This window comes from Alosa pseudoharengus, unplaced genomic scaffold (assembly GCF_046254945.1).
Source record: "Alosa pseudoharengus isolate Yale_2024_CS ecotype anadromous, Long Island Sound unplaced genomic scaffold, YU_APseudo_1.1 YU_APseudo_1.1_scf_9, whole genome shotgun sequence".
NCBI lineage: Eukaryota > Metazoa > Chordata > Actinopteri > Clupeiformes > Clupeidae > Alosa > Alosa pseudoharengus.
The window spans coordinates 35342333-35355939 of NW_027468881.1; the positions used below are offsets into that span (position 1 = coordinate 35342333).

The 13607-nt window shown below is 39.8% G+C and overlaps 1 protein-coding gene across 2 annotated transcripts; it reads left to right on the forward strand.

The window, feature by feature from the left end:
- Window positions 1-37: 37 nt before the first annotated feature.
- On the forward strand, window positions 38-13607 carry tspan31 (tetraspanin 31). 2 transcript variants are annotated; one of them, XM_076276480.1, is made up of 6 exons: window positions 38-134; window positions 5235-5402; window positions 5740-5820; window positions 10563-10703; window positions 11282-11395; window positions 11667-13607. In XM_076276480.1, exons 2-6 carry the CDS (start codon window positions 5391-5393, stop codon window positions 11739-11741), a joined length of 423 nt encoding a protein of 140 aa, XP_076132595.1. In that variant the 5' UTR covers window positions 38-134; window positions 5235-5390; the 3' UTR covers window positions 11742-13607. The 2 variants fall into 2 exon arrangements, with proteins under 2 accessions (XP_076132595.1, XP_076132594.1); XM_076276479.1 differs by lacking the exon at window positions 38-134 and adding an exon at window positions 3819-3994.

Here is a 13607-nt window from a genome sequence, read left to right on the forward strand (position 1 = left end):
GTTTACTGTAACGGTTTGTCGTGGCCCAAACAGCTAGAGCTTTCTTTTCCTGAGATCATCTTCTGGTGTGTTGAAGTCTAACCTTGACTTATTCTGCACTTATTTTACATCAAAAGAACCAAAGAACATTTTTGGTAAGTGTTGGAGAACACTGTTATCATGTATTTAAATGATTTAATCTTGTAAAGGGTTTGTATAGGACATATTAGTGAATAATAAAGGTATTTTATGAAGGCCTAAATGATTGAATCGATTATTTCATAGGCTATATTATGTAGATTTCTCAGGGAAACACGATGTATTAATGATGTTGTAATGTTGGGGCAACTGAAGTCTCTGTTACATCAGTGGCTATTTTGTCATTGCTTAAGAAACACAATGTAGGAATTCCCCTTTTCATGAGGGTCATGGTCCTACCCGCGACAACAACATTAGCGCAATAGGTGTTGTGGGCACCATCATTTATTGTAAGTTAGTGTGGTATCAACATTAGTTTTAAGCATTAAGGTAAAATAACTACATTATGTTACTTTAAAGAACATTTATGTGAAATGTCTCAACAATCTAGAGGGAGATGCCTTCATGAAAATGAAATAGATTAGATTAGATTAGATTAGATTCAACTTTATTGTCTTTGTGCAGAGTAGAAGTGCAAAGACAACAAAATGCAGTTTGTGTTTAACCAGAAGTGCAAAAAAAGCAAAAAAGTGCAATGTGATATACAAAGTATATAGCCTGAATTTGGGCGGGGCTAAGTTCGGCTGGCACCCAGACTACAAAGTATAGACAGGTGGTACATAGACAGGACAAGAAATATAGTGCAATGTAGACAGTAGTATACATATTGATTTACAGAAGGTGGTTTAGAGTAATCTAAATTAAATATAAATATGTGCAGTGTATTAGCAGTGACCTTATAAGAGCAAAATAAATATGGCTATGTAATATGAAAAATGTATGAACAACATGTACAGATATGTGCAATGTGGCAGTACCATAAGAATAATATAGATATATGCAGTGTATTAACAGAATATATTATAAGAAAAACTGAATAAATATGGATATTCAGTATGAACCATATAGACAGATATGTACAGTGTGTACAGCTATGTGCAGTGTGGTAACAGTACCACTGTAGCAGTAACATTATAAGAGTAGTAAGAATAAGTGTATGTGCAGGATGAAGAGCAGTAGAATATGGCTAAGTGTAATTACAGTATGTACATTTGTAAATAAATAAAACACTATGGGTGGAATATAGCGCAATTGTGTGTGTTTGTGTGTGTGTGTGGGGGGGGGGGGGGGGGGGGGGGGGCTTCATTGGTTGGTTGTCACCGGGATGCAGAGCTAGAGGGTCATTCCGTGTGAAATCACCCAATTTCAGCACAATTTGGCAGGTGACCCTCTCCGAAAAAATCTGAAAAAAATCACAGGTGTTTGTAGACCAAATCCATGCATAGATCTTAAATAGTATATCTGGATAACTAATCGTTGCAAAACTACAGCCCTTTGAAACTTCAAGTCATTTTAAGCATTGTGGTGAACAATCCTTTTTGTTCAACTTCCAGCATTATTGGCTCTTTTGGTATTTCACACACATTAGTGAAACTATGTGAATAGAAGTACATTTTCCTGTTGAATTAAAAAATCCAATCGGATCAGACATATCTTGTGTACTTTCCCCTCTGCAAAGCTCTGAAAATGGCTATAAATTCATAATGTGAAAAGACATCATCACTTTTGAGGGCTTCTCATTCAGAAAGTATGTGACACAAATTCATCAGATTTTTTTCCTACACATATATGTATTATAAGGTCCTGTCCTGTCCTTTGGTTGTTATCATTTTCATATTTTCAGAGCATTTTTTTTAAATTGGGCCTGATTTTCAAAAAGCCTGTTTTCATCTTCTCATTTCACCACGTGGACAGTTAACAGGATTTTTTTTTAAATTTACCATATATCATTCTGTATGTGAGGATCATCTGCCCAAAATTTGGGCTTGTTGCTGAGTTTCTTCATTGAGATAAGATTTTTTTAAAATATTGTCTATAAATCCACTGAATTTGTACTGGATCTGCAGTACCACTTTGCACCACATGTGGTGCTCTTTTAATACAATGGAAGTCAATGGAAGAGTAAGAGAGTCACTTGTTTGCTGCACATATCCAATCTAAACACACATCAAAGAAGCTTCCTCTGAACCTGCTGGTTTGGGTGCGGAGAGACCTGTAATGCCTCCTAGAGGGGAGTAGGGTGAACAGTCTGTGGTTGGGGTGAGAACAATCTTTGATGATGCTGCGGCGCGGCTTGCCCTCACCACCCTCTGCAGTGCTTTTCGGTCGTAGGCAGAGCAGTTGCCATACCAAACTGTGACACAGTTGGTGAGGATGCTCTCGAGGGTGCAGCGGTAGAGGTTCACCAGGATCTGAGGAGACAGGTGGACCTTCTTTAGTCTCCTTAGAAAGAAGAGTGAGTGGTGAGCTTTCTTGATCAGGGTAGAGGTGTTGAGGGTCCAAGAGAGGTCCTCAGAGATGTGGACACCCAGAAACCTGACGCTGGTGACACGCTCCACCTCAGTCTCGTTGATGAGAATGGGTATGTGCTGAAGTCCACAATGAGCTCATTGGTCTTCTTGGTGTTGAGAGCCAGGTTGTTGTCAGTGCACCACGATGTTAGGTGCTGGACCTCCTCCCTGTAGGCCGTCTCATCATTGTTACTGATGAGACCAATCACCGTAGTGTTATCTGTAAACTTGACAATGGTGTTAGAACCATGTACAAGTGTGCAGTCGTAGGTAAAGAGGGAGTATAGGATAGGGTTCAGCACACATCCCTGTGGTACGCCGGTGTTCAGGGTGATGGTTGAGGAGGTGTGGTTATCTAACCTAACAGGCTGAGGTCTGTTGGTTAGGGAGTCCGCAATCCAGTTACAGAGGGAGGTATTGATACCCAGTTCACTGAGTTTGGTGATCAATTTGGAGGGGATGATGGTGTTGAATGCTGAGCTGAAGTCAATGAACAGCATTCTCACATAGGTGTTGCAATTGTCAAAGTGGGACAGGGCAGAGTGAAGTGCTGTAGAGATGGCATCCTCTGTGCTCCTGTTCTGACGGTAGGCGAATTGGAAGGGGTCCAGTGAGGGAAGTAAGCAAGTCTTGAGGTGGGCCAGGACCAGCCTCTCGAAGCACTTCATGATGATGGGGGTGAGTGCAACTGGACGGAAGTCATTAAGGCTTGTTGCATTGGAGTGTTTTGGCACCGGCACAATGGAGGTGGTTTTAAAGCATGCTAGTGGGCTAGTGACAGATTAAATATGTCAGTCCAAACCTCAGTCAGCTGTACTGCACAGGCCCTGAGTACACATCGGGGGATACCATCAGGACCAGCAGCCTTATGTGTTAATTACGCATCCTTACGCATTAATCCAAGAAATAGGCCTGTTGATAAAATGCATGACACTCCATTGAGCCATATTATGATAATATTTGTAAATAATTGATTACTTGTTGCCTCGTTCTGAAATTTTAAAAACAATTGAAATGTTTAATGTTGGTTGATACTAACAAGATCATTCATGTAAAGTACAAAGGTGTTGTTCAAGTCAGGTAGGCTATAGGCTTTGCTGCATCTTTCAACACCATAATAACAGTATGCATGATTTATGATTAGGCCTATGACTATCTTAGGATAGTGTTTACTTCATACATTTCATAGTCCAAGAGGTAAAGCTTTGGACTGTGCCGCGTGATGAACACAAAGGTCGTGAGTCATACTGACGCATAGCCACGCCCTCTTTACGCCCGTGCCTCATGAGCTTGGTAACATTTGACGTTAGGTACTAGAAATTGTGTCCAGTCTTTTCCCTGGAAAGGTTTTCTTTACATATACTGTAAAATAAGTGGGGATTTTCAAAGGTCCGCTGTCAAGGATGGTCTGTGGAGGATTTACTTGTTCAAAAAATGCCTTGTGCTCGCTTAATGTTGTGTACATGGTAAGTTTTATTTTACCAGACAGTCTAGACGCCTGTAAGGACTGTGATGTTACCCAGCTATCCAGCTGTTAACGTTAGCTAGCCTAATTTAATAACCAAGAATCTAGCTAACCATTTGTTCGATTCTCTTCCAGTGTTATCTGCGTAAACTAAAACGTCTCTTTGGTATGGCTGATAGTCGTTGGGGCGAATTATATAATTACATATGAATAATAGTAAGAGGTTTTTGCCGAATGATTATGTAAGAAGCCATTTCAGTTGGCTAGTTGTGTAGCTAGCTAGCTAGCTAACGCTAATAGCTGTACATTATGAACCGCTATTGACCAAAGTTGGCTAGCAAATGGTTGTTAGGTCTTGTTGGTCTAGTCAGTTAAAACAATAGCTATAAGACTATCTTGTTATATAGCGTAAATGTCTTGGTCTATACCCAAGCATGCGCTGTAAAGTTACTGATGAAGACATATTTAAGTTAGCGAACTTAGTGAGGACCATATTTATGCCTGGACCCGTTAACTGAAAACCATCCTGCTACATACCATCCCGTTAGGTCAAATTGCTGTTAGGACTGGGAGAAACACAATGAGCATTGTTCTGTTGAATATGATGGAAGAATCACTTGAGTGTAGTAGCAGTCTCTGTTCAAGAAGCTTCAGTCTGGCTTGGTCAGGAAAAAAACTACCTGGATATTTCAGCAGGACCCTGGTGTTTGCGAACGTCGGACTCGAAAACTTCATGATTGTCAGTTTGTAACTTATCAGTTGGCTAACACAAAAGGATGTTGAAAAGGTTGCAGTTTGACTCCTAACCCATCTCAATGTCTCTTACCCGGTTTAACCCTACCAAATTTGTCTCACCTCAGTACCGATGAGGTTTGGACTTGATTTTGTGAAATGTTCAAGAATCCTGTTTTTATTTACATGGCAGCGTGGAATTTATAGTCTTACACTTACTATTTTGGTATTTTGGCGTTGTGGAAATAGCGCTGCGAGATGTTATTTCAATAAATTGATCAAAATGTAAAGTTAACGTGTGGATGATGGGATTGTATCCCATTCAATACCTTAATTATTAAGGCTGAATATGGGGCCTGGAACCTCCTTCATGGTACAAAAGCACTGACCATTAGATATATCCTCCTTATTCACAGTATAAAGGTCAGAAACACCAAAGGCCTGTTGTAACCAGGCCATGTTGTTTCAGTTGTGTTGAATAATAATGCATGTTTTTCTCTCTACCTCAGCTGGTGGGCCTGCTGCTGATAGGTGTGGCGGCATGGGGAAAGGGCTTCGGCATAGTTTCCAGCATCCACATCATTGGAGGCGTTATAGCTGTTGGCGTCTTCCTTCTGCTCATCGCTATCGTGGGCCTTATCGGTGCCATCCACCACCACCAAGTCATGCTATTCTTTGTATCCTTTTCAATCACAATGACTGCGTAAGGGATCAGTTAGTCCGCAATATATTAGATAAGACAGGGACAAGCCATTTTTTGTTGAATTAAGTCTTATTGAGAGGTTGTCTATCAAATATTCAGCTGCAAAGTATTTAGGATATACATATTGTTTTGACTCTATGTTTGTCTCCATAGTGAAGGCTCTGGCATGCTGCTGCTGTGATTCATGTTTTTAATTCTAAAGTAGGCCTAATGGCTAGTAGTTACTTTCTTTTCCTTGAAGTTTTGTCCAAAATGCATAGGGCAAGCGATGTGGAAAATTGGTTTCTCTCCCTTAACTGACTCTTTTGCAGTACATGGTTATTCTGTTCATTGTCTTCCTGTTCCAGTTTGGAGTGTCCTGTTCCTGCTTGGCTATGAATCAAGGGCAGCAGGTGAGATGCAGGGATTTATACCACAATTACTTCAATACATGTGCTATGCTAGACTTGCTTCAACTTTGGAAAATGGCGCTACATGATTTCGTGTTTGATTTCAAAATATATTAAAAGCGAGCATAATGTATAAGGGTTCAGCTAGACTTATTGCAGATAGGTTTAAACAAGGTGTCTTTTGGAGGCATTTAAATACTTCTAAATGAAAGCTTAATGTTCACCCTGATATTTGTGTTCAGTAAACCATTTTTGTTTTGATCTGGACGTTTGTTTTAATTTATTGACCTGATGTATGATCCAATCATGACCCACTTTTAGTGTAGTGACAGATTTCCATTGATTTTTTTTTCTTGGGGTTCATGATACCAATTTTTTTTCTTCTTGAGGTTCATGATACCCAGCACCTTAATAAGGCTCCCAAGGCATTTGGGAATAAAAGTATCTACACAATATCACAGTCCCTCCACCATAATTCTTATTAGGCATGGGTTTCCTTTTAGTATAGTCATTCTTCTATGTAAGCCAAACCCACCTAGTGGTTTCTTGCCAAAGAGCACAATTTTTGTTTCATCTGACAATAGACCACAATTCCAGACAAAAGTCACTGTAGCATTCAATAACTCCTGCCATTTACATTTGTAATTTAATGACGGGAACGGTTTTTACCAGGCATGTCCTCTAAATGATCAAGATGATACCTTTTTTTTGTAAAACTCCAACAGTGGTTCTTATGGAATTTTTTGCCTCCCTTCCCATCCTCTGTGGTGTGCGTGGGGGCAAGATAAGCATGGGTCTTTGTCCAAGCATGATTGTAACATTTCCAGTTGATTTGAACATTTTTATTATTGTTTTAACCCTTAGAACCCGATTGACGCAAAGTGCGTCAAAAAAAACACCCTTTCTTCTCTGTTACATTGCTCTGGAACGGTTCATCGCAGCGAGATGAAACCTTTATTGCACGACAGAGCAGAAGTGGGGCTTTCCAACGAGACTACACACTTGTCTGTACGATCAAGTATGAAAATTAAAAAAAATCACGAAATTAAATCAAATTGCACCATATTTACAGTCTATACTTCTCTGCGTTCACCTGCACACACATTACTCTAGTTTGAATTACTCGCGAACCCGTGATCACATCGATATGGCAAGCATATCAGATGAAAGAGGGGGCACAGGGCTATCCATTGGTACCATGTTTATCAATCCTTCTGGCTTATAAAACCAGACGAAGTGACTGCAAAATAATAACGTCATGTACACAAACCAACGCTGCACACTCATTACTCTCGTTTGAATTACTCGCGGACCCGTGATCGCATAGATATGCCACGCATGTCAGATGAAAGAGGAGACTCAGAGCTATCATTTGATACCAAGTACATCCTTCTGGGTTATAAAACAGACGAAGTGACAGCAAAATAATAACTTCCTATAGCTGGACTTACCCCACGTTTTTTCTGTTCTTGTGGCAAAGCATGTTTATAATCCAATGCTATCATGTGTTTCTCTATGGCAAAGCATGTTCATATTCCGGTTTTGAGATCCTAGCAAATTCCTGCATGGCATCCAATTCAAGGCTCACATTGCATCCCAATTTGTTCAACAAATAAACACCTTTTTTGCCTTTACTTTGTTCATGGCAATGCAGTAAAAAGTTGAGAATTATTATGACTGCATACACACAGGCTAACACGCAACCTCGCGTCAAGTCAGGTCAGATCAGTTCGTGTCACAGATATGGAGCGCAGAAAGGTCATTTTTCATCACTAAATAAAAAATGGCATTTATTTCCGTAAATCACACAGCAAATATTTCTGTAAATTGCTCAGCCCCAGAGTATCCCTCCAACATGGCAATTATATTGCCCGATTCAGGACAGTCTGCCCTACACACACATGAAATGCATGTAGAGTTGTGAGCTTGCTGTGGTAAGATACATGTCAAAATATAAGAATTTTTATAATACACTTTTTATATTTTAATTCTTTAAAAATCAAAATAAAATCAATGCTAGTATTAATACATGAAATGACAGATCTGAATAGCCTAGACTCTCCTGAAAAAAACAATATATAATATATGTGTGTGGCACTTACAATGACCAGAATAAATCCTTATGAATAAAGGTAGTGAAAATGCCCTAAAAACAGCTTAGGGTTCTAAGGGTTAAAGGTGCCATATGTAAGAATTGAGGTAAAAATATCCAAAAAATGAGCTACACGCATCAAAAGAATGAGAAGAAATAAGGGCGATGGTGTCATTAAAAAAATGACAAGGTATAGTGCTGCAGAGATATCAACCTGAATTAGCATGCTAAATTACTAGCCACAGCCCGACAGGTGTCATAATACCAGTTTCGGCCATGGGAGGCGGTATGTGGGCAACATAACCGCCAGCCAAACTGAAATACACGTGTCTCGGTTGTTACTCTAGGGTAGACCAACTCACTTTCTGGAGGTATACTGCCCCATTTTTTATGGAATGTGGAGTATGAATTGATTTTTTGGCGGACATTACACATGGCACCTTTAACTGTACATATGGCCATTTTCAACCAAGTACTTGTATAGCCGTTGCCTGACAAATTTCCCCTTACAAATGTCAAAACACTTTCCTTCTATCTAAATTTAGTGTATTCTCTTGTCTTTCCCATGTTAAAAAATGACTAGGGGATTTAGCCTCTGTGTCACTTTATTTTCATACCCTAGTGAAAAAGAAAATCATGAACTGACAGTTCACAGACACTGATTAACTCCGGGCCTAAAATTCATTTTTCAAAATCTGGGGGATCTTAGTGCTTCACATAGGGGGGATTAATACAGTGGGGGGGGGGTCAATGAGAGAACGACGCTTAACATAGTCCTTAGGCTACTTGCATGATTTCGGATTTCATTTTCTAATAGGAGTATGTGTTTGTGACACATGTTACATTTGGTAATTTGTGATTGCTGTTTTGGTGAAGCATCTTTCACGTAATGATTGTTTGTTTGTTTGTTTGTTTGTTTAATTTAAGGCCATTTCCGCAACTGAGGCTATTTAATGGCCAGAACACTGTATTACAGAAACTTAAATATGCTTTTTAAAATCTATGCTAATAAGATATTCTAAAACCTTCAAAGGTGGGACCTTACTAAAAACATCAGCTATAGAATTTTGATGATAAAATTATTGTCTTTTGGTTCTCAAGGCAGGGCAACAGATCAAAATATGTCTCACTGACAGAGGCATTTTGCAAAATTGGCATAATGGAGAATCTTCACCACTCAATAGAAAGCTATGAGTGAGTCTTGAATGTCCTATACGGCATCTGGTATAGACTATTTGATCGTGTCTGGATTGAAAAGAAAAAAATAGTCTCTTCCTTACAGTAGGATGGATTTCTTTCACGTAATGAAAGCCCACTCTAGAAAGTGAAAGTAGGCCTGCTGTGTCTGTAGCTGTAGCTGTCTGTAGACGTCCACACGTATAACGTTCCTCAAATGGAGAACACATGTTCCCTCGTGTCTCACACTTTATGTAATACTTGTGTTTGCAAAATTCCTGACAGTTCCTGATCGCTAAACTTTTATTTTCATTTCTTGTTGGTTAGCAGTTGATGTAGAAGCACAATAAGTAATTTGACCTCAGCGGTGACAAATCCTGCTGAGCGAGAGAGATTGAGAGAAGCACCCGCAAAGTGGTTCTGTGCGCGCGTGTCTCTGCATGGGGCTACGTTCAATTCAAGTCAAAAGTTAGTCCGTCCAGTCAGTATTCCCGCATTCACGCCGCTCCATTATTAGATTAACGTTATCAGCCAGTGTGGGACTTTCTCGCATTATGATGGCTAGATTTGCAGGACTTGAATAAATTATGCGAGATATCTGCAATCCCGCGCTGAAATTTAGGCCCTGTGAACATAAATAGAAAAATGATTCTATTACATTTTGTGTAGAAGATTTTTCTTGGGGTGCCAATAATTGCGGGAGACACAATTGTTTTTGTTAAAAATATGTATTTCTTTATGAGAGTTTCCTTTTCCTCAGAATAAATATGCTTTCCTTAAGGGTTGGATTTTCCCCTCATTGTTTCCATTGTGAGATTACAATAAATCACCAAAAGATAATTTTTATACCTGTTTTTAGTCAACTTTAGCAGAGGTACAGTAATTCTGGAGGTTACTGTACATGTTGATTAGTCAAGCACAATACAACAACTTAGCTAAGGCAGCAGAAGCATACATTTTAGCAATCTGTTTAAAAATCATTCAGCTTAAATTTGATGTAGAGGCTGACTACTGCCACACGATAAATGCCTTCTGGGCAGATGAGAAGGATACATATGAGTCTACGAGTGGTTCCTGATGCCATGATCCTCCAATTTGTCAATAAACTTCAGTAGCCTAAATAGGAATGCTGACCATTTCATTACTTTCTTGACAGAACCATCTTTTGGGTTTTTATTTCCGACTGATGGAACAATCTAAACACGCTAAATTAAGATTGCCAGGCTAGACAGAACAGGCTAGTTCAGTTGCATAAATTACCATGCCACAGTAATGGAATAGAATGTTCACTTATCAAGACTCACAATTGAGACTAATAAAAATAAGCCAGAGTTGGCCTTTAGCTTACTTGGTAGAATAACCCCCAACCAAAGAATGTAACATTTAGTTCGAAGAGGATAAGTTCCACAGCTCTCTTTGTTGTCATCCATTTGTCTGTGCTCCTGTGTGAAAATCCTGAGTTTGTAAACTGTTCCAGGGCAAGCTGCTGAACTCCACCTGGGGACTGATGAGCGACACAATCAAAGGGGATCTAGAGAACAAGCTGGACTGCTGTGGACTGCTCAACACCACTCAAAATCAACTGCAGTTCACAAGTGATTGGGAAAGATGTTCCGCGGTAAGAATTAAGGCCTTCAACGGTTTGAGAACCGTTTTGTCTGTTATGTGTTATGGACAGATAATGTTGTTTATGCATGCTTTTAAAGTGGGTCACACTCATGGAGGTATTATATAGAACTGGAGAGAGAGAGGAAGAGCCGCCCCCATTCATTAATTTCAGAAATTGCATCATTCCCGGCACCATGTACAGTTAGCCAATTAGGTGCCACATTACAGATTGAGACAACGGTATGCTGTTGCTTCTGATTAGTGATTGAGGTGGCAGTTTCCTGCTGGGAGGAGCAGCCAATCCACATGAACGATAAAATTTGGGGATGTATAATGTGCATGTGGATCGGTTGATTCTCCCAGCAGCAAATTGCCAGCTCAATCCACACAGATGGCACAATTTATGGCCATCGAAAATGTGGCACCTAATTGGCTTTTTTTTTTTTTTTTTAAACTGCTGCCATGTCGTACACCATTTTTAAAGGTGGTGGCGACCAGCTTGAATGCTAACTGGCTAAAGCTCTCTTCCTCCAAATCCTGACACCCCTGGTCACTCTACATTCTAAAACCCCATTCTCTCCTGTGAAGCCTTGTAAAAAGAGTGTTCCGGGATGTGAGACGTGCGGCTACAAGATGCTTCAGCATGCCTCCGAGGCGCTCCGCATCCTGGGAGGAGTCGGCCTCTTCTTCAGCTTCACGGAGGTCAGAACAAACGCACCACACCTTCCCTCTACTGACTCCATACATATGCACAGTGAAATGGGAACATATCCTGGCTAACACCATGCTGATATGTATTACTAGTTCTCAATGCAAACTGAAAGCAAACTGACTGAAAGCTGTCTCTTATTTTTAATCACTTTATGGCCCTCTGCAATTTGAATGCCTCTCAAAATGTCTTTCTCATAGCTTCTGGGATAATGCAGTAATGAAAAATGAAATGGCTAATGTTTGGTTTCTGTTGTCCTCCTAGATTTTGGGTGTTTGGCTGGCTATGCGCTACAGGAACCAGAAGGACCCTGCAGCGAATCCCAGTGCTTTCTTATAGTCTTACGCACACACCCTGACCATGCAATAGTGTAGGAAAGCAATTACTCCTCAACGTGCTGGATAGACACAGGCCCTGGTCACTCTCGGGATGCGTTGGAAAAGAACGCAAGCACTCAAGACACCTAACACACTGGACTCCACGCACCTTCCTGTAATCTTGTCCCTGATACACTTGGGTGCCAAGCTGTACCACACACACCTATAACAGCCACTAATGTAGAAACGTTTTTCTGTTTGACTCTGTTATTATTGTTTTAATTCTGCGCCAAAGGCGTAAAAGGCTTAAATATGCACTCTCGCAGAACCATTTAAGGTCTCATGTATGACAGGATGGCGGGGGGGCTTGATTCTCATGTGAGTACCATCCTCCTAAAGTGCAGCATCCTTGACTTGAGTGAATGCCACTGGATCATGTATGCAAACAGACAAATCTGCCATGCAAAGAATATTTAGTATGTGCATGTTTTCAGACCAATGTAGAGCTTTTTTTCTCCTCACATCTGGTGTGCTCGTCTATATCACCTACTCTAGACAGTTCCATGTGCATTCTCCTGAGGTAGTTGCAAGTTCTTAGTTTTATCACACTTGTATCAGTGAATCACCTTTGGCCTAGATGGATAGAACTAGTAGTTGATTTACTCAAGATGTGCCCATATTTGTGGATGGAAATAGTCACAGTGCTAGTAAATTGTAGCAACTCTTTAGTAGTCACAGTGTTGGAAGTTGCTATGCTGGACCATTTTCGAGTGGATGGAAGCTGCGATAGACTTGAAATGCATATTGTGTTGGTCTAGTTAGTTCCCCCAAATGTTGGGATGTTTGATTTCTAATTTTCATTTTTGAAGTATACATATTTAAAACCTTCTGTGACTGAGCCATGCCTTTTTTTTTTTTTTAAACCTCCCAACGGACTGCAGATGTAATTTGTTTGTTGTTATTTTCAGGGAAGGGGGTAGTGTGGGTTCTTTGTGTATGTGTGTATTGAGTGAGGCACATGGATGGCTTTCTGTCATGAAGTTCTGAGTTTTATTGAGACTTGGCAGTTGTTCAGTAAGGACTCCACGTGAGCTGCCTTTGGCCACAGATGAGACGATGCAGTGGCATTATCAGTTAGGATTAAACTTGAGCAGGGTTGCTCAGTTGAGTGGCTGGGTTTCTGTTGGGCCGTTAATGCATTACATTACAGTCTAAGGCTTAATTTGACATAGGCAGAAATACAGTTAGGCATGGAACAGTTTGCATAGGTTTGGCAAAATGTGAGATCCCTTCAGTGTGAAATGTGTTAGATTTTGCATGACTGGATCCAGACAGGATAATCTCAAAGTTAATCAGTGCTTTATATCTACAGTCAACTGAAAGGTACTGATAAGCTTAATCTTTTTTCCTTAATTATGTTAATATTTGCTGTTGTCTGTCTTTATGTTGCCAATAATTTTACGTTTTGTCACACTGTTCTATTCCCGTTTGCCTTTTTTTGTAACAAAGTGTTAAACCTCTGCATTGAATTGTGTACAATTTTGTTTGTAACAATGCCAATTATGAAAGATTATGATATTTGTAGAATGACCTGTTGGTAATTCTGAGTGTCTGATTTTAGTGTTTTTTATCCATTAAGGAAAATTATTCTCAATGAGTGTAATAAATTCATGGAAAAGTGCAGGTACTCTGCTCTACATCTGAATGACATGTTAAGTTAAAGTGAATGGTTTTGGCATATTTATGTTTTTTTCCTATTTATCATGTGTATCCTATTTTCCGATGATGTACTAACTATGAATTTGATGTGCACTGCTTCTCTGACCTATTTTCGAAATGTTTTCCAATTAAAACTAGTGAGATTAAAACGGGTTATTCTGTTCTGTAA

Bases quoted from the DNA above. Each gene is read 5' to 3' on its own strand.
- tspan31 (XM_076276479.1), top strand. From the start codon at position 3,932: ATGGTCTGTGGAGGATTTACTTGTTCAAAAAATGCCTTGTGCTCGCTT. The intron at 5,403-5,739 runs GTATCCTTTTCA...ACTCTTTTGCAG, and splicing joins ACCAAGTCATGCTATTCTTT to TACATGGTTATTCTGTTCAT. The intron at 5,821-10,562 runs GTGAGATGCAGG...AAACTGTTCCAG, and splicing joins CTATGAATCAAGGGCAGCAG to GGCAAGCTGCTGAACTCCAC.